The 21,007-nt window shown below is 51.2% G+C and overlaps 1 protein-coding gene across 1 annotated transcript; it reads right to left on the bottom strand.

The window, feature by feature from the left end:
• Positions 1 to 9,695: 9,695 nt before the first annotated feature.
• KCNE1 (potassium voltage-gated channel subfamily E regulatory subunit 1) lies at positions 9,696 to 19,424 on the bottom strand. Its single transcript, XM_049629261.1, has 2 exons — positions 19,341 to 19,424; positions 9,696 to 10,570 (listed from the first exon to the last, which is right to left on the bottom strand). The coding sequence occupies exon 2, from the start codon at positions 10,517 to 10,519 to the stop codon at positions 10,130 to 10,132; it is 390 nt and encodes a 129-aa protein (XP_049485218.1). The 5' UTR covers positions 10,520 to 10,570; positions 19,341 to 19,424; the 3' UTR covers positions 9,696 to 10,129.
• Positions 19,425 to 21,007: the final 1,583 nt, after the last annotated feature.

Below are 21,007 nucleotides of genomic sequence, written 5' to 3'. Positions count from 1 at the left end.
TAAATGCGTGTCCACACTACGCTTAATACACAGCAGGGTCCCAAACAAATAACACTAAATTTTTTTTTTCACTTATATTTTCTTTTTTTTTTTAATATATGAAATTTATTGTCAAATTGGTTTCCATACAACACCCAGTGCTCATCCCAAAAGGTGCCCTCCTCAATACCCATCACCCACCCTCCCCTCCCTCCCACCCCCCATCAACCCTCAGTTTGTTCTCAGTTTTTAACAGTCTCTTATGCTCAAAGGCTTTTAGCGTTAAGAAACAGGTCAGCAACTCAACAGAAAGGGCCAAAAGATGTAAACAAGTAGTCACAAAGAAAAAGAAGTACAAATGGCTTTTAACCAGATAAAAAGAGGCTCATTCTCACTAATAATGATGTGAATGCAAATCGAAATTATAAAGAGATCTCATTTACTACAATAGATGAATAAAGATCTCCCATAAATTGGATTTATCCACAGTGCCTTTACCACAGTTTAAAAGGTAATCAGGGGGCGCCAGGGTGGCCCCGTCGGTTCAGCATCTGACTTCAGCTCTGGTCATGATCTCCCAATTTATGGGTTCGAGCCCATGTCAGACTCTGTGCTGACAGCTCAGAGCCTGGAGCCCGCTTTGGATTCTGTGTCTCCCTCTCTCTCTGCCCCTCCCTGGCTCACGCTCTGTCTCTTTCTCTCTCAAAAATAAATACTGAAAAAAAAAATTTTTTTTTAAAGCAGTCAGAATGGTGCCTGACACATAGTGACAGCTCATAGAAGTCAGTTACCGGCATCATTAGAGGATAACTGGCCTGATTAAAATTGTATAATATGCATCCCTCTGGCTGCTCAGTCACCTTCTAGGAGTTTTGGGGACTTAGGTATGAGCGGATTTCCAGGGCAATATATACAAGTCTACTCATCACCTCATGTAACAGCAGAAGATTGGAAGCCATCTTCCAAATGTCCATCAAGAGAGGTCTGTTTCAAGACAGTGTGGAAATCCATCCAATGGGATCCTCTTCAAGCATTCAAAGGGAGGGGGTAGATATCCGTGCACTGATGAGGAACAATCTTCAATATATTGCTAATAGGAAAAAAAAATAAATAAGTAAGCACGATGCAGATTGGTGTCTCTTGTATACCATTTGTACACAAAAGCTGGTTATTCTCATATGTATATAGTATATCTCCAAAAGGAGACCGAAGAATCCCTTTATTGCTTCTGAGAAGTATCCTTTCTGATGGTTTGTTTGTTTATTGTTTTTTACCATGTGTCGATTACCTATTAAAAAGACAAATCGATTGTTTTAAGAACGAAGTTTGCAGCGAACATATTAGCTCCTGGCTGGCAATCAGCCGTTTCCATGCCAGCAGGTCCGAAATTCTTGCTTTCAAACATTTTAAATCCAATCCTCTAAAGTTCCCTCTCCGCCCTGATTTCCTGCCTCACAATAGAATCAAAGGAAGTATGGAAACTGTACCCGGGTTGCCCTGACGTTAACCAAAAAAGCCCCCCCGGGGAGGGGGGAGCCCCCAGGAGGCTGAGACTCCTGGTTTCTTGCTGGGCAGGGATATGTAATAGCCAGGGGTGTTCTGCCCCTGTGTGGCCAATGTCTGCTATGACAACCAGAAGATGTGCCCCGGATGGTTCCCTGGGTGTCCAGCCCAGGGGTTTTCAATAGAGGGTGCTGGTAAGACAGCCATGTTTCTGTGCATGTGTTTTAGCCAAATATTTATCTATTTGTTTGTTTGTTCATTTATTTATCTTAAATTTTGGTACAGCGCAGTATTGGTTTTAGGAGTAGAATTCAGTGATTCGTCCCTGAATAGATACAACACCCATCACAATTAGTGCCCTCCTTGGTACCCACCTCCCCCCCCCCCCCCCACCTCCCTCCATCAAGCCTCAATTTGTTCTCTATCATTCAGAGTCTCTTGTGGTTTGTTTCCCTCTCTTCTCTTCCCTCACCCCTCTCCCACATGATCATCTATTTTGTTTCGTAAGTTCCACGTACGACTAAAATCACGTGGTATTTGTCTCTGATTGACTTCTTTCCCTTAGCATAATACATTCTAGCTGCACCCACATCACTGCAAATGGCAAGACTTCATCCTTTTTGATTGCCGAGTAATACTCCATTGTATATATAGACCATCTCTTCTTTATCCGTTCATCCCTCGATGGACATGTGGGCTCTTTCCATACTTTGGCTATTGTCGATAGTGCTGCTACAAACATTGGGGTAGCACAATAGATACATGGATTTTACAAATACACAGAAGCACTCAAAAAATTGTAAAGTGCATAATTCCAGGCCTAATCGTAGTTACTAACTTTTTTTTTTTTTTTTAATCCAAATTCTGGTAGTCTATGCTTAACAGACAGAACTCCTATGAAGATCCGTGGGGGGTGTTCTGCCGGGACCTGCCTCAGTGTGACTTCAGAGAGCTCACGGTCTCTCTCCTGTGACTCCCGTAGCTGCACCTCCAGAATGTGCATCCACAGGGCCACATGTTTACCAAGCGTGGCCACACATTAAAATATTCAAGATGGTTCTAGAACGGGGGCCAGTACATTTTTTTTTTCTTTAAAGAGCCAGATAGTCAATATTTTTGGATTTGTGAACCATGTGATGTCTGTCACAAGGACTCAACTCCGTTTCTATAGCACCAGTGCAGCCTCAGATAATGTGCAAATGAATGTGGCTATTTCCGATAAAAGTTTATTTCCAAAAACACGTGGCAGGCCAGGTTTGGCCTGTGGGCCATCGTTGGCCAAACTCTGATCTAGAGTGTTCGTCCATGTCTTCAAAATCCAACGATGTTCTACTTTGTTGGCAGTGTGATATTTGGGTTTAAAAAGCAGGGGTGGTTTTTAAGCCACCCCTGGAGGGGTGCCTGGGTGACTCAGTTGGTTAAGTGTCCAACTTGGGCTCAGGTCATGATCTCACGGCTTGTGAGTTCAAGCCCTGCCATCGGGCTTTATGCTGACAGCTCAGAGCCTGGAGCCTGCTTTGGATTCTGTGTCTCCCTCTCTCTCTGCTCCTCCCCTGTTCGTTCTCTCTCTCTCTCTCTCTCTCTCTCTGTCAAAACTAAATAAACATTAGAAATTTTTTTATAAAAAGCAGCCTGGAAAACTGGGTTCTTTCCTATGGGTCTCCAGGCTTTTCCTGAAAGCAGGCATATTCTCCATTCTTTAGGCTGCTTTATAAGGCCTTTTGCTGCCGAATCACCTCAGAGCCCCCTCCGTCCTCCTGGGGGAAGCCTTCCTGACCCATGGGGAGGGGGTGCGGGCAGTGAACCCACCCTGCTAGCCCCCTGCATTCCCTCCCACCAACAGCGTACCTTGGAAACTGTAAGTCCACACTCGGTGATGGGTGTGCAAGGTACACAGGAAATGAGAGTCAACGCTGGTCACGGCCCTGCAAGTCCATAGGGTCCTTTGAGCCAGCTGGAGAAAGGCACCCCTTCTGTCAGGAGCCACAGCCCCACTCAAGAGCCCTGAACTTGGCTGAAGGAGCAGGGGCTGGGTTCCACCTTCACTTGGCCCCATAGCCCAGCGCCCGACTCAGTGCACACCCTGCCTGGACATCCCAACCGTGGGGCAAGGCCCAAAATTATGAGCTTCCCTGACCCCGGGTGCCGTTGGAGGCTGGGAGTGGTCTCCTCGCAGGTTCCTCTCCCCACTCGGCTCCTGTGGAGAAGGTCCCCCAGCCAAACACCCCTCCTCGTCACACAGAAGCTCAGGGCCTACTGACCCCTGAACGCGGGGTTCCAGTTCCCGCCCGGCTCGTGGAATTCTTCAGACAAGCCCGTCACACCCTCCCGTGGGACCCGGGCCACCTCACCCTCTTGCTGCTATAGAGCCCGCCTCTCACAGCCCTGTTTGTTCACTCTGGTCCTGAGTGTGACCCTCGTGTGGCCCCTGCGTGGCCTGCAGCGTCCCCCTCCCTCTGACTGCCAGTGAATGAGGCGGAGAGCCTGCTGCTGGTCTCGTCTGCCCAGTGTCGCCATCCCCCGCCATCCCTGGGACAGGAACCCCTCCCTCACCACTGGGCTTGGGGGGGAGGAGGTGATCAACACCAGAGGCGCTCTGAGGTGACCCAGGTGTGCAGTCCTTTCTCCACGCGAAGCACAGTGGTCACAGGCATGGAACTGAAAGTGGCTTAGACACCATTTTCCAAAGGATGATAAAGAGTTCGTTCTGGAAATGGGGAGGGGGATTGAGCAGATTCCAGCACAACAGAAGGGAGAAGGGGTCCTAGCGACTTCCCAAGACGTCTGAGCCCTCGGGGCCCCCTGTTCCCGAGAAGGTGCCTCAGGAGACACATCCTGGAGACTGCTTCTCTCTTTCCAGGCTTTCTTTTTTTTTTTTTTTTTTTTTTAATTTTTTTTTTTTTTAATGCTTCTTATTTTTGAGAGAGACAGAGAGCAAGCTGGGGGAGAGGCAGAGAGAGAGAGGGAGACACAGAATCTGAAGCAGGCTCCAGGCTCCGGGCTGTCGGCACAGAGCCCCACGTCGGGGCTCGAACTCACCAACTGGGAGATCATGACCGGAACCGAACTTGAACCCTTAACCGACTGAGCCACCCAGGGGCCCCCTTCCAGGCTTTCTTCTTCTTGTTTCATAATGGTGCCCACGGTGAGCCCCGTCTCGCGGAACTGGACAAGCGAATGGAGGTTCAGCCTGCCCAGAGGGTCTACAGCGGGTTCCGAGCACCTCACCCAGCCCCAAGCAAACGCCACCTGGCCCCCCGCGTGCTCAGGGCTCCCCATGCATTAAGAATTATCCTCAACGTGACCGCCAGGGGGCAGCCGCGCCCGCAGTGCCTTCACTGGCCACGTCTGGCAGACAGCGCCCAGTATTTTCGGAGGTCTTGATCACTGGCTCCCGCTTTGCTGACCTCATGCAGACGCACCCGGGGGAACCTGAGGGACCAGTTGTTCCCAATCTCCAGACTCGGGTTTGTATTTAGATTTGTTTCAGGCGTCCAGCCAGTCGGCTTCCTTAAGGAATTTACCACCACTTAATCGATCCATTCACAGCCTTCTGTGCATTTCTTTTGTCTGCAAGTCTTTAGAGCCTTCGGTTATCTCCCTCCGCCTGATTGAGTATTTACCTCTCCTTTGTGCCCACAGGGAAGTCATCTACTGATGTGGATTTAAGATAGGGTGTAGCCTAGGAGGCCACACGCATTGCGTTAGCCGGGACTCCGTCCAGCCTTGCCTGGGAATTCGAAGGTTATGGAATCCACAGCAGTTTTCTCTGCCTGTCGGCTTATTTCTAACTCTTGTTAGAGTGGGGCAGCGTCCTGAGGGGAGACTGAAGTTCAGCGCTGGTGCAAAGGCAAGATTTCAAACGATATTCTCATATTTTGCAGCTTGCCTTCCTTTTGGCTTGGTTTGCCTTTTTTCTTTCTTTTTTTTTTAAAGCCTTGGCTGATAGGCTGGGTCATGTTTTGTCTTTCTAAGCAGACCTCTGGGTATACAGTGCAGATGGTATTTGGATCCCCTCCCCTTTTTTTTTAATGTTTATTTTTTGAGAGAGAGAGAGAGAGAGAGAGAGAGAGAGAGAGAGTGTGAGCAGGGGAGGGGCCGAGAGAGAGGGAGACACACAATTTGAAGGAGGCTCTAGGCTCCCAGCTGTCAGCACAGCCCGACAAGGGGCTCGAACCCATAAACTGTGAGATCATGACCTGAGCCAAAGTGGGACGCTTAACTGACTGAGCCCCACCCCAGGCGTCCCCCCTTTATTTTTTTTTTTAATTTTTTTTTTAATGTTTATTTATTTTTGAGACAGAGAGAGACAGAGCATGAATGGGGAGGGGCAGAGAGAGAGGGAGACACAGAATCGGAAGCAGGCTCCAGGCTCTGAGCCATCAGCCCAGAGCCTGACGCGGGGCTCGAACTCACGAACCGTGAGATCGTGACCTGAGCTGAAGTTGGACGCTCAACCGACTGAGCCACCCAGGCGCCCCCCACCCCTTTATTTTTTAAAAAAATTTTTAATGTTTATTTTTTGAGAGAGAGAGTGTGAGCGGGAGAGGGGCAGAGAATGAAGGAGACACAGAATCAGAAGCAGTGGATCCTTTTTGAGTGTAAATTGTCTGATGTTTCTAAATGATATACTATTTTTAAAAGTACTCCAGAAGAATAAAATCAGTAAATTCACGGTCCCCACCTTCCCCACCGCGGCGATTATCTTTCCCACCTCAAGGCCTCTAGGAGCCCTTGGCCTGGTAAAGCAGCTGGAGGAGGGACACAGAGCTCCTGCGGGCTTCCTCCTCTAAGCAACCAATGACCTTGGGTGTGTCCTTGAACCTCCCTGAAGTCTAGTTGACCTTCTTGGAGCTAACTCTTCAAGGGACAACAGTCCAATGAATTGCACACGGCCTGTCAACACTGGAGAAGTTTTAAAGCCCCCCCCCCCCCCCGCTTCCATGGTCAGCCCTGTCTTGAAAAAGGCTCAGAAGCCTGATTTGTCTGCACATGGAGCATGGAGTGGGTCCACCTCTGCAGGCTGGATCCCCACAACCAGCTCCAAGAGTCTGAGAGCAACATCAGAGTTGTAAGGTACGGTGACAGAGGGACACAGTGACAGAGCGACAGAGTGACAGAGTGAGGGCCTGACATCTGATGGGAGAGTCTGATGAATGGATGTCCCCATGGCGCCAGAGGGAGACAGCCGGGGGCAGGGGCTCACCACGGGGCTGGGACTATGGGTTCAGTGGCCCATGATTCCAGGGATTGCGCCTGCTTCTCTCACCAGGTCCAGGCCACCAGCCTTTCAGAAGCAGGCGCCCCTCCCGGACCCTGCTTTCTATCAAGTGTGGCCTGGGGCTGCTGGCAGCTATTTTTTCTCTTTAAAGCGGACGTTGTAAACCAGTGGTCTTTGGGTAGAATTCAACTCAAGGTCATTTTCTGTTTGGCTTACACATTTTTTTTTTAAAGTGGAATTAGGTGCCAATATTTAAAAATCAAGAGATTCCACATAAATGTCTACCTCTCCAGCTTCTCCTAAAACCCCACAAGGCCATCAAGACTGCGTCCACACTCCCAGATGGCTGGCTTGCCCCCTTTGCTTTCTATCTGCAGGCATCAGGGGTTCACGGCGGAGCTTAACTATCCGCAGGCAATCATACTTCCTCAGTCCCAAGCCCCTGGGGCTGCCTCATCAGAGCCCCCCAAGAACCCACATCCACTTCCTACAGTGTCATAATGAACTTAAGAAAACACACACTACAGATCATGATGAAAGACTAGGGTTTTTTTGAAGTTTATTTATTTATTTAGAGCGAGAATCCCAAGCAGGCTCTGTGCTGTCAGTGCAGAGGCATATGTAGGGCATGATGGACGCTTAACCAACGGAGCCATCCAGGCGCCCCGAAAGACTGATTTTTAAAAAGAAATTGTTAATTCCTTTAAGGCATGTTGTCCAAGCCAGGGAACACATACAATATTGCATATAAAGTACTGGGATTTCATTTCTTTCTTAAATTTTTTTAACGTTTATTTATTTTGGGGAGAGAGAGAGAGACAGAGAGCACGAGTAGAGGAGGGGCAGAGAAAGAGGGAGACACAGAATCTGAAGCAGGCTCCAGGCTCTGAGCTGTCAGCACAGAGTCCAACATGGGGCTTGAACTCATAGACCGCAGGATTATGACCGGAGCCAAAGTTGGACGCTTAGCTGACTGAGCCACCCAGGTGCCCCTGGGATTCCATTTCTAAAGAGCTCAGAACAGTAACCGACATGGCAAGTGCTCTATGCATGTTAACAAACATGGGGAAGGAGTGGGGGGCGGAGAAGAGAGGGAAACAAACCACAAGAGACTCTTAACGATGGAGAACAAACTATGGGTTGAATTCTACTCCTGAAACCAATATTGCACCGTATGTTAGCTAAAATTTAAATGTAACAACAAAGGGGGGAAATATGATAACAAGCCTTTGAAAATGTGTGGCTTATAAAAGGTTTGAGGGACATGGAGGAGGGTGCTGAACGCCGGGTCCCTCGAGGCCCGGGAGCACTGAGGATCATGGGATCTCCCTCTGCCTTAAAAGTCACAGGAATCCCAGTGGGGGGGTCAGTGGACTGGTGCTAAGCACCAGCTGTGTGCCTGGGGTTCCAGTTGCTACGCCGGCTCTGATCACATCACTGATCACATCGTGGGTCAGAGTGCCCTCTGGGTCCCCCTCCAAAGGTGCACCCCCGGCCTGCCTGCCTTCCCTGCGGGCAATCTGTGTCTGTCGGAAGCTGGTAACCCACGCAGGGTTCATTAGGCGCCCCCAGTCGTGAGAGGGCCTCCAGAAGCCCATGAGCCCCCGCGATGTTGGGCAAAATGCATCCATTTCAACAGTCCACCCTTTTCCAGGAGTGGGCAAGCATTCAGCGTGTCGCAGCGTGCTATGGCGACCGCTGGAGACGCAGGCTGAAACCAAGGCAGTCGTTCTCTGGGATTCTCGAAGGTCAGGTAACGCCAAGGGGGCTTTCTTCTACTGCCCCGAGCAATGAATGGCCCCGGCACCATCCACCTCCCCCGCAATCCCTTTCCCACTCTCTCATCTGTGAGGGAAGATTCCCAGAGAATCTTCTGTCCTGTCAGGAGGCGAGGAGAAGAAAGCTGCTGTCTGGGGGTGGGGGAAAAGGCACTGCCCGAGTTCCCGTGGCTGCCCTGACAGAGCCCAAATGAAACCTAACAAACTCCTGGTCCCACAGGTCTGGAGGCCAGAAGTCTGAAATCATGGTGCATGTGGGGCCAAGCTTCCATGAAACAAGTAGGGGAGAGCCCCTCCTGGCCTCTCCCAGTCTGGTGTTGGCCATCAATCCCCGGCACTCTTTGGCTCCCCGCTGACACTCAGTCTTTGCCTGTCTTGACGAGGCTTCTCCCCATGTGGCCGTGACCTAATTGCCCACATCTTCTGAGAACATCAGTCATATCGGATGTCGGCCCACCCCAGGGACCTCATCTTAACCTGGTGGCATCTGCAAAGACCCTATTTCCAAGTCAGGTCACATTCACAGGTACCAGGGTTAGGATTTGAACACGTCTTTTGAGGGGGGGGACACAGTTCAACCTCAAAAGGCCCCGCTGCCTTGACCCCAGGTGCTGCCACTTGCCCAAGCCCACGCCTTCTCCTGGGTTCTGGGGTTGGCGGATGCGTCCCTCCCTCCGGCCGTGATAACTGAGCACCTTCCCCTTGGTACACATGCGGAAGTGGAAATTTTTTTCCGGCATCTCAGTCCTGGAGGACGTGAGCTCCTCTGAGATGGGGATAGGAGAGTAGGAAGGGTCCGCGTTGGGGGAGGGGGAGAGCTTCTCTGTGTGTACGTGTGTGCCTCCGTGGGTGTGAGTGTGTGTGTGTGTTTGGGGGGGGGGGGGTGTGTGTGAGGGGGGGGGGTAAGGGAGGTGCAGGAGGAGGAAGGAGGAGGAGGCCAGAGCCTCCCTGGTGAAGGCAGAGGTGATAAGGGCAGAGTGGTTTTGTCCTAACAAGGGCAGGCCCAGCGACCCAGACTCTTACTGCTCTGTCACCTGCAAGGATGCTGTCCTTTTCTTTAAAAAAAAAAAAATTTTTTTTAATGCTTATTTTAGAGAGGGAGGGAGACACAGTATCCGAAGCAGGTTCAAGGCTCTGAGCTGTCAGCACAGAGCCCGACGTGGGGCTTGAACCAGAGAACAGTGAGATCGTGACCTGAGCTGAAGCTGGAGCCACCCAGGCGCCCAATGGTGTCCTTCTGGACAGAGTCAAAGCTGGTTCACTACCTCTTCCACGTCCCAGCCACTGGGAAGAGGGGGAGGGGAGTGGACGACACACCCCTTCCTTTTCTAGAACCGCTCCCACTTCTACTGGCCAGAACTTCATCCCGTGACCTTGCTCGCTGCAAGGGAGTCTGGGAAGTATCTCACAGGCCATGATCTTAGGGATTCTGCTAAAACTAACAAGGCAGGGTCAGGCACTGGGGAATAGCTGGAGGTCCCCTACAGGAGGAATGTGATTTTAGAGAAATGGTGTTACGAATCCACCCCTTACAACAGCAAAAAAAAAAAAACCCAATTACATCCGTCCGACAAAGAATACAAAAGGTACATGATTAGAAAGATCAGATTGTCAAATGGGATCTGTCCAGTTTTAGCCAACTGCGGGGTCATGACAGAGGTTTTATCTCGGGAAGGTGTGCGTTGGGCCGCTCTACGGCCAGCTGGTTTTCAATGACGTAACACGCCTTGTAGCTCTCCAGAACCCGGGCCTGGAGGTACGCCTTGTCCTTCTCCTGCCAGGTGTCGGACTCGATGTACACGTTGAACGGGTCGTGGGAGTGCTCCAGCTTCTTGGAGCGGATGTAACTCAGCATGATGCCCAGGGTGAAGAAGCCGAAGAAGCCGAGCACCATGAGGATATAGAGTGCCTCCAGCTGGCTGTCGTCACCCCCAGGCGACCTGCGGGCCACGCCTGACATGTTGCCGCCCTGGAGAGCCGTCCCCTGCCACAGGGCGTTCAGAAAGGGCGTCGTGGCCGTGGTGTTGGGCAGAATCATGCTGGGCTTCGAGTTTCCACTGCGGGAGCTCCAACTTCCCGAGAAAACTTTCTAAGAGAAAAGTGCAGTGTGAAATCGGCAAGCATGTGCCGGCCCGAACCCGCGCACGCGCGCACACGCGCGCACGGTTTTCGAAATCTCAGGGGAGACGGGCGCCCCAACGTACCCCTCAGTCCATGGCATGTGCCTCCTTGAATCTGCACACACCCCTCTCTCGCTTGATCAGTTGGTCACTTGATTCCGTCTTATTTCCGCTCCCCACCCCCACCCCCCTCCGAGGCGACCACCGGGGGGGGGGGGGTTCCTCCACTCTACACGTTGTGTAGTGTGTGTATATTTGAGGTTATGTGCTGTGGACCGAATTGTGTCTCCCAGTTCACGTGTGGAAGCCCTAACCCCCAACCGTGACTGCACCAGGCGACGGGGTCTGCAGGAGGTAATCAAGGTTAAATGAGGTCATAGGGGTGGGGCCCTAACCTGATAGGACTATAGCCTTATAATAAGAGAGAAATCTCTCTCGAGCCACGTGAGGACCCTGGGAGAAGGCAGCTGGCTACAAGCTAGGAAGAGAGCTCACACAAGGAACCAAACCCTTCCGGAACCTCGATCTTGGACTTACAGCCTCCCAAGCTGTGAGAAAATGTGTGTCTGTAGTTTCAGCCCCCCGTCTGTGGGATTTTGTTACAGCAGCCCGGCCGAAGACATACAGACGTGCTGTTGGGGTACATAACTGCCCCTCCTTCCTCTTCCTCTCCCCACCGTGACTTTATGGCCACTCAGGTGGTGAGGCATGTCTGCACTCCTTTACTTCCGACGGTTGCACGGTACCCATGGCCCACACCCACTTCTTTTCTCTGCCTGCTCCCCCAGAACTGGATGCTGCTGTGGCCTCTAACTGCATAAGCAAAGGGGAAACAAACAAATACCCTTGTCCTCCTATGGACCTGGAAAAAGCCCACATTTCGTATATCTGGCGCCTGGTGGTTCGTGCTAGTCAGACTGCTGTGCTCTCAGACGTCCTAGGAGGTAACGGGCAAGGGGTGGTCTGTTCCAGCATGGAACAGCATGTGGATGGAAAGCCTGACCTAGAACTCCCCTCTCGGGGGCCAGTGTTCCACCCTGTGCTGTGTTTGCCCCCTCCCTGCCCGCTGCCCTTTGCCGAGTGACTGGCACCGGCCACGCAGAAAGGGACAGTTTCCCCATCATTTTAATCTGGATGTCACTATCCCCGCAAACCCATGTAGCAGGCCTGGGGCTTGTGAAAGCTTTTGCCAAGTAGCTCTGGGATTCTGTCAGGGGGTTCACGCGTTCAGACACCGCACCTTACGGTCACTGGTAAACTGAACGGGTTTCATTCGTACACAGTTTCTGGTCAGAAACACTGTGGAAAGAGAAATTCCAAAGTGCAAGGTGGGGGATGGGGGTGGGGGGCTCTGCCTCTCCCACCTGCGATGGGGACTGCGATATCACATATCGTCTTGCTTAGGACACTGGTCAACCTAGAGCTCCTTTTTAGGATTGGCTTAATTTCAAAATTTCTGAGCCCGGCCCTAGGGGACGATGCCTCACCTAGAGGCATCTAGGCCCCTCTCCCTCCACCGATGCCTGGCCTGTCGGTGCACCCCAGAATTCTTTAGTTGGCCCTCCTTTCTTCTCACTCTGCCCACCCCCTGCGTGGTTACACCTGCCCCTTCTGGTTCACCCGTGTGGCCATGACCCCAGCTGCCCTTCTGGGCACCAGAGCTGGGTGTCCAATGACCTGCCAGGGATTTATTTACCCTCGGCCATCCCCACGGCCCTCCACCTCCCTCACGCCTCCTGCTCCGTGCCTCAGTGAGCCGAGTGGCCGTGTACCCACCCCAGAACCTGTCGTTCCAAAGGCCCCCCTGAGCTCCTTCTGACCTTCGGGGCGAAACACTCCATTTTCAGCATATAGAGCCCAAATGCGAGGGCTCCTGCCCCCTTCTCTTGCTCCGCTGTTGTCTCTTGCCCAGACCCCATACTCTGGCCAAGCCCCATACACATCATCACCTCTTTGGACATCTCCAGCCTAGGCATCCTCCTTCTTGGCCCATGAAGCTCCGAAGTGATGCCTGGTGATGCTTCTTAGTCCAGCTCAACCTTCTCTGATGCATGCCATGCCCTTGAAGGCTGTGTGCTCCCTGCTGATTGACCCATGGTCATCATCTCTGTCCCCCACCTTGTCCCCTGCAGCCTCCTGGCCTGGTGTCTGGCACACAGCAGCTTGGGAGCTGTCCATGAACTTCTTAATACCTCTTGACGGGTGGGCCCTGATTCTTCGTAACCGTAACCTGCGTATCTAATTAACGAATGCCCCTGAGCTGCCTTCAGACCGTTAGCTAAGTCCCTTTGGTCCCACGGGCTCAAGGAGCATGAGTGCCGGAGGAGAAAGTGATCAGACGTTGGAATTACGCCTCCACTCCGGGTTTGGATTCTGGCCCTGCTGCTATCTGGCCACACGACCCTGGCCAGGTTCCTTAGGCCTGCTCCGTCTTTTTCCCTTTGGGACCAGGGAGAAACATCATTGACATTTGCAGCTGTGGGATCACTAACCCAGTAAGTAGAGGGGCACACAGCCGTGTGTGCTCAGGGTCCCGGGTGTGAGTGCCTTGGTTTTTTCCTGCTCATTCAGAAATAGCAGCCCAGGGATTTGGAGGTCGGGGGTTTTAGGTCTGGCTCTTCCATGGCCCACCATGGTGGCTCCCTTTACTTTATGGAGAAGACGCTCATGAATAAGGCACAAACGTGTTTATGGGCTCTCCTGACACCTCTGGGGCTTTTGAGTCTGTGCCCTGAGATCTGGGAGGGGGTAAGCAGGCTCCAGAGACTCCCAGCCTCTGATTCCTATCCCAAGTCAGCATTTCCCCCCATTCCAGCACGGCAGTAGACAGGAATCATTTGGTAACATTTTTTTTTTTTTTTCTTCGAAGCTTAGACCCAGAGCTGCTGGTCTGCTGAAAATCACTCAAGACAAGAGAGGCTCTGGGCAGCTAAGATTTCCAAACAAGATGTCCAACATTTTCTTTTTAAATGACCTCAAACCACTTATGAATGCATAGAACCCTGCCCTGGGAAGGTACACAGGCCTTGAGCTGATAATGCAATTTTTTTTTCTAAAAACGCGGAATGACCACAGTCGGCAAGGAATCCCGCTGCTAATTACTGTTAGAGCATCCCTACTGCTTCACGACCACGCGAGATTGGAATCATGGTAGGCAACCAGCAGAAGTTAAGTGGCTTAGAACTCATAGTTCCACGCAGCAAGTCAACCTCAGAGCAACTTTTGGAACTAATTCATATGGGTGGGATTACTGAGAAGACCTATTGCTTAAAACCAGACGGACTTTTCCGTGGCTGGAGAAAGCAACAGAAACAACTGCTTGGAAAGCCCACCAGGCCTTACTCCAACGTAGGGGTGCTCAAACTTTAACATGCTTTAGAATCACCTTCTTGGGGTGCCTGGGTGGCTCGGTCAGTTGAGTGTCCGATTTCGGCTCAGGTCATGATCTCACGGTTTGTGAGTTTGAGCCCCACATCAGGCTCTGCGCTGACAGCTCAGCCCTCTTTGGATCCTCTGTCTTCCTCTCTCTGTCCCTCCCCCGCTTGTGCACACACTCTCTCTCTCTCTCAAAAATAATATTAAACATTTAAAAGATGTTAAAAAAAAAAATCACCTAAAAACGCAGAGTGCTGGGCTCCACTCCCAGAGTTTCTGAATCCAGAAGGGTGGGGGTGGAGCCTGAGAATTCGCATTTCCAAATTCACAGGTGCTGCTGATGCTGCTGATCTGGGGACTCCCCCTTCCCCCCGCTTGGTAACCTATTGGAATCACCTGGAGAGCTTTAAAAAAAAAATACTGATGGACACCCCCGCCCCCTCCAAAGACTGTGATGTCCTTATTTGTGGTTCCTTTCTGGCATTGGGGCTTTGAAAAACTTCCTAGGTGATCCTAATTTGTAGCCAAGCATGAGACCCACTGGGCTATGGGACCTTAAGAAATTGACCAATCATTGGTACTGCAAGGTGCCAGGAAGAGTTTTATAAGAAGAGAAACCATGCTTTCATACAATAATTTTCAAATCCCGTTTGGTTTTTAATTTTTCTTTTTTTTTTTTTTGGTCTCCTATGTCCCTGATGTAATGTGAACGGAAGTTGCAGAGAGAAATTCTCAAGCCTTCCCTTTACCCCAGCTGCCTCCCACCTGACTCACACTGGCACCTTCAATTATGCTGAGCCTGTTGGAGCCTTGTGCCAGGCCAGGAAAGGCAAGTTCATTAACTGCCTTTCAAATAATGACTCGGAATTTTTAAAGGGAAATCTTTGCTTACTTTACACGTAATTTAATGTACTGCTTTTGCGAAATGCCCTCGGTGCCCCCAAGGCCTGCATGCTGGGTCACGCGGCGTTCTGTGTAATGAGTCTCAAAATGAGTTTGGCAATGTCCTCTTCAGAGTCAGCATGGTGTAAATGAACTCAATCTGCATGTCAGCTGGGGGTTTATGTCCCATTCTCCAAGTTCACTTCTATTATCATGCCAAAGCACTGCCCAGTGGCCACTGTTTCACGTTACTGGACTCAAACGGATTTGAAGAACTAAGCCAGCAATCTTAACTCACAGGGAACTAGGCTCCATAGAGTTCAACTGACCTGCCCAAGGTCACGTCTCTTATCAAAAATGCATCTAAAATGTAATCTTGTGGCCCTGAACTCCCATTTTATTAGTACAGAAAAAGGAGTTCTCAGGACTTTGCAGAGAACAGATAGATTCTGTATTTAAGGTCAAAGGAGCGGAGGACGTGGGCACTTTTATCAGGTAAAACCAGGGCTACCCAAATGAGGACAGGCTCGTGACCTAAATATGCCATCAGGACACCCCCACCCCTCCTGGGGTGAACCACAGCTGTTTGTAGCTTGCACAGTGTCAAGGGGGCTGGGGGGGGGGGGGGGGGCAGAAGCAGCAGGAACCAGGGAGGTCCAATTCCAAACACAGACAGTTTTATGCTTAGCCCATGCTGGACATTCTCCCCCATTCTTTTTTTATTTATTTTTTTAAGTTTATTTATTTTGAGAGAGAGAGAGAGAGAGAAAGAGAGCACACTAGTGGGTGAGGGGCAGTGAGAGAGGATCCCAAGAAGGTTCTGTGCGGTCAGCGCAAAGTCAGACATGAGGCTCGAACTCACGATCTGAGCTGAAATCACCAGTTGGATGCTTAACCGACTAAGCCACCCAAGCGCCCCCACGCTGGACATTCTCGAATTGGCCTTCCTGGGCCCAGAAAGAGGGGGTTTCTAGAAGTGTCTGCCTTAGCCTGGGTTTGAGCATCCTCATGCAGCAGGGACACCGCTCCCAATCAAGGTTAGTGCATTTTTTTCTTCTTCAAAGTTTAGACCCAGAGCTGCTGATCTGCTGGAAATCACTCAGGATACGGGGTTCTGGGCAGCTGAGCTGAGCTAAAAGCTGCCAGTAGAGACCAACTGGGTCTCCACGAGCCTGGGATCCTGGGAGACTCCCAGCTGCACCCAGAGGAGAAGGGGGCAGTGAGTGACGTCACGCTGGCCTGGAGCATATCACCCCTTTTGCATTTCCCTCACAGGTCCTGGCTATGTCGCCCGGCTGCACTGATAACACAGCCTGGAAGCTTCCAGAACAGATTTCCTAGCATTGCCACATTTCATTCTCTCTTAAGCGTTTACTGAGCAACCAAGGCTTCTGTGGCCGACTCCAGCCACACTTTTGCCGAGAGGGACAGATGCTGGGGGGAGTAGGGAGTGTCTGAGTGAGAGCTCGAAGATCTGAGTTCCAGCCCTGACTCAGTCCTAGATAAAACACAGGGTTCCCCTGGGCCCTTACTTTCCTTATGGGGGTAGAGCAAGGATAACATTCCTATGGTCTTAACAGCATTCCTTCAGCATTTCCTCAAAGAGCATCCAGTCTTGAAATCCTCACTGGCCTTCATTTGCATCAGGAAGCAGAATGAGGGTAAAACTGATCATGAATTAACCTAATTTTGGTGCATATGATCTTACTGATTCCAGAACTCTGCAAGCATGTTTTCCCTGGAAGCAACTATCAATTATTTTCATCTTTATCTCAACACTGTGTCCAAATTCTGGAGGCATATTTATCCCTGAGCAGAAAAGAAGCCAACAGGGGCCCCCAGACCCTTCCAGGATGGGAATATGAACCAGTGAGCTGGTGAGAGGGACCCAGCCCAACATAATATGGGGAAACGGATGAGCATTTTGGTGTGGAGAATGGACGGCAGGATTCCCAGACTCTGGAGGGCTGCTGAAGTCAGAAGGAAGGCAGGTGGGTTATCACCTTCAGCAAATTAAAAAAAAAAAAAAAAAAAAAAATCAGGAGCCTCAGTATTCTTATCCGAAAACTGGACATAATGGAATCTCCCCTGACTACACCACAGGATTCTGTGAGATATGGAACAAACCCACAACTTTCCTACCTCTAACTTCTGCTGCTCTCTCGGCAAGAGATCCGTGACCGCCATATTTCCTTGTCAAAATTCTACTGGCCCTCCAAATGCCTCCTCCTATGCCAACCTGGGTGTCAACACCCCATTCAGATGTCCCCTCCTTTAGCCACATGGTGCCTTGTCTATATGACTCATATTCTAATTGGTATTGTAGCAATTTGTACATTTGTCTGGGCATTTCCTTCCAGAAGCTCAGGAAGGTCAGAGACTATCTTGCTCACCTTGTCCCCACTCCAGCACCCAGAATGGCTCAATAAGAGATTGCTGGATTAAATATGAATGCAAAGTATTAGGTTCGTTACAACTACAATGTGATTGCGAGTGCAAATAACCAACAAGGAATAATACACTCTTGAAAGAAATTGGGTGGGTCGCCAAATGAAAACCTCTTTCAATAGAGCATGTTTTTTTTCAGTATGTTTTCATATAATAAAATGTAAGCTATTTTTATTTATATTTATATCACTAGTATTATTTATTTTGTATATTAAAATTTAATATTTTAATTAAATTGTACAATTTAAATTACATTTAAAAATGTACATTGTACATTTAAAGTACATTGTAAAATGTACAATTAAAATTAAAATTTTAATTAATTGTACATAAAATACAACATCATTTTCTTATTTATTTTTTTTATTTGTTTTTTCAACGTTTTTTACTTATTTTTGGGACAGAGAGAGACAGAGCATGAACGGGAGAGGGGCAGAGAGAGAGGGAGACACAGAATCGGAAACAGGCTCCAGGCTCCGAGCCGTCAGCCCAGAGCCCGACGCGGGGCTCGAACTCACGGACCGCGAGATCGTGACCTGAGCCGAAGTCGGACGCTTAACCGACTGCGCCACCCAGGCGCCCCTCATTTTCTTATTTATTATGTCCATTGCTTGTTGTTTGTCTTCTCCGCCAAAGCCTACGCTTTGGACAAGGGCGTTTGCGTGTGATCTTCCGCATGTGTCTCAAGGACTAGAACAGTACCTGGCATATGGTAGGAGCAGAATAAATATTCATAGGACGCAGGCATGCATGCATGAATGAATAAATGTTCCACTCAACTACCAGAAAGCCCTGAGCCACCAGCTGTACCTTCAGAGACTTAAGATGAGAAGACTGAGTCCCTCTGATGTCCTCATGATGTACTTTATTTTCAAAACAGTCCACTTGCTAAGAACCTGTCAAAAGCGAGACATCCCGGGGACATTCTCGAAAGGTAGACTGCCTTCCTTGGACCCATCCTTAGCTCACCTCTGGCGAGTATATGAAATAGATTACAGAAAGCAGGTTTTTTGCCACCTCCTTAGATACCCACAGATCAGAGTCAAGGTGCTTTCTGGCAACTCGGCACATATGAATTTAAACAATTGTGTGACCACAGCAAAGTTCGCCACCAGCCTGAACATAAATGGCCCTGGTGGCTACTGGCCAGAACCTTCATTAATGGAACCAGAAGCTCCTTCTTAACCTAAACGTGGACTCGAAATAAACAGCTTACATATAGCAGTTTAAAAAATCCAGGTGGGAAGGGGCACTTGGGTGGCTCAGTCGGTTAAGCATCCAACTTCAGCTCAGGTCGTGATCTCACCCTTGGAGACTTCGAGCCGGCTCCGAGCTCTGTGCTGACAGCTCAGAGCCTAGAGCCTGCTTGGGATTCTGCGTCTCCCTCGCTCCCTCCCCAATTTACAATCTCTCTCTCTCTCTCTCTCAAAATAAGTAAACATTAAATTCTATTTTTTTTTTTAATCCAGGAGGGGACAATGTAACAGATAGATGCAAAACACCACCGCAGGCAGCTTGCTTCCAGAAGTTCCACATTTCCCCCAATTACTACAATCAAGATCAGATACCAACAATGATTGCCCCATGCCTTTTCCCCAGGGAGAGGCCAAGGCCCAAGACCCTTCCCGGTCAAAAAAATTCTAACGTTCCCTCCGAGGCTGGGTGTATATGTAAGTATTGCCCGAGCTGGATGGAGGTCTTCGAAAGAGTGGGGACAGGGATCTTGGGCGGCTTTAGTTCTCTTTGATGCTTTTAGGCACTTGCCGAGTTTTCTACAAGAATGGCTGAGATTTAATAAAAATGGGGAAGTGTGGTCGTTAGTGGCGGGCGAGATCGTTTTCTGTGCGTGCGCCTCTAAGTGAAGCCGGCAGAGCCGAGAGCGGAGAGGGGGCGCGGGCCGCGCGCCGCAGTACGCGGGTCGCGGCGCCTCCTGCCCTGCGGCTGAGACCGGGGCCCTGGAACCCCCGTCCGGGTCGCCCGATTGCGGCGCCGGCGCGCGGGACGAGGAGCCGGGAGGCGGGAGAGTGGACTTACCGGGTCTGGCGCGTCCAGGCGGCCGGGTGCGCTGCGGGTCCGCCGGCCGCGCGCAGGACACCGACAGCCGAGCCCGAGGCGGCGCCCTCCGGGGCAAGTGCACCGCGCTGGCGGGCGGGGCCTCCCGGAGCCGGCGGGCGCCCCGCCCCGTGCCCGCGCGTCCCCGCCCCGGCCCCCGGCCCACCCCAGGCCAGATCCCGGCTCCCTCGGCCCTCCGCAGCCTGCGATCCCCTTGGATGGCGCCGGTGGGCTCAGCGCCGGTAGAAAGTCGTTATTACTACAATTGCCAGCCGGCCAGCCAGCTCTACCTTCCTGCAGGAGTTTGAGGTTGGCAGGCGAGAAGGGGCTAAGGCCAAGAGAAGGGCATTCCGGGAATCCCCCCCCCCCCAGCCCACCTCACCCCCACCCCCACCGCCGCCACCACCCTGGGCCCAGCGCCACATCCCTTCCAACAGCTCCAAACAGTAACTTAAAGACGCTCCAAGCCCCGCAGACTCCTTTTCACCGCATCCCACACCCCAGCTCTGGCCGCGCATCTCTTCGGCAGATGTATCGAGCGCCTACTGACGGGGTGTCCAGCCCCAAGCTGGAGGGGCAGCTGTGGAGCAGACAGGTGCGGTCCCCGCCCGCGGGAGTCGGTCGCCGGAGCCACCCACGCACGCTTTGGCGCTGGCTCTCCAAAGTCCCGGGGGCGGTGGGACCGGCCACGAGGGGCAAACCGCACACCCGCCGAGTGACCTGCCAGCAACTTCCCAGCAGCTGCTCAGGTTTGGGAGGCAAGAATGAGACTGGGCTATTCCCCAGTCCTGCTAGAGCCCCGGGGTGGGGGTGGGAGGGGGGGGGTAAGGTCCTGGCTCAAGGTCTGCAGGCAGGTAACAGAGAAAGAAGGTTCCTGACCTAGAGCCAGAAGACGCTCCCTCTGCTTGGTCTGCCTCTTTCCCTCTCCTTCTTAGGCCTTGGCCCCCGTCCTCTCCCGGGGAGGAAGCTCTGGGAAGGGTCCACCCCATGTGACAGACACTCCAGGGCTCAGCTCAGCCGGCCAAGGCCGAGCAGGCACCTCCAGGCTCCAGGGGCACCAGTACGAACCCTCATCAGACACTCTGGAAAGCCCTAAAATGTCCTTAGCCTCGATGTGTAATTGTACTGTGTGAAATCTGTTCTGTGGGGAGGGATAATGGATGAAGCTTAGAAAAGCTTTATGCATAGAAAGGTTCTTTGAGTTTTACTTGCAGTAACTAGAATCTGAAGGTCTCAAAATATAAAAGTGGTTAAAGATGGGGCACCTGGGTGGCTCAGTCGGTTAGTGGGATTTCGGCCCAGGCCATGATCTCGTGGTCTGTGAATTAATGCCCCAGTGGGGCTCAGTGCTGACAGCTCAGAGCCTGGAGCCTGCTTCAGATTCTGTGTCTCCCTCTCTCTCTGCCCCTTCCCTGCTCACACTCCTGTCTCTCTCTCAAAAATGAATAAATGTTAAAAAATTTTTTTTTAAAAAGTGGTTAAAGGGGCACCTGGGTGGCTCGGTCAGTTAAGCGCTGGACTTCGGGTCAGATCATGATCTCAACCTTAGTGAGTTCGAGCCCTGCACAGGGCCCTGTGCTGACAGCTCAGAGCCTGGAGCCTGCTTCCTGATTCTGTGTCTCCCTCTCTCTCTGTCCCTCCTTGACTTA

The sequence above is a fragment of the Panthera uncia genome, chromosome C2, assembly GCF_023721935.1.
Source record: "Panthera uncia isolate 11264 chromosome C2, Puncia_PCG_1.0, whole genome shotgun sequence".
Lineage (NCBI taxonomy): Eukaryota > Metazoa > Chordata > Mammalia > Carnivora > Felidae > Panthera > Panthera uncia.
Note: the sequence above shows the minus strand (reverse complement) of the source record. Positions and strands in the feature narration are given on the sequence as shown.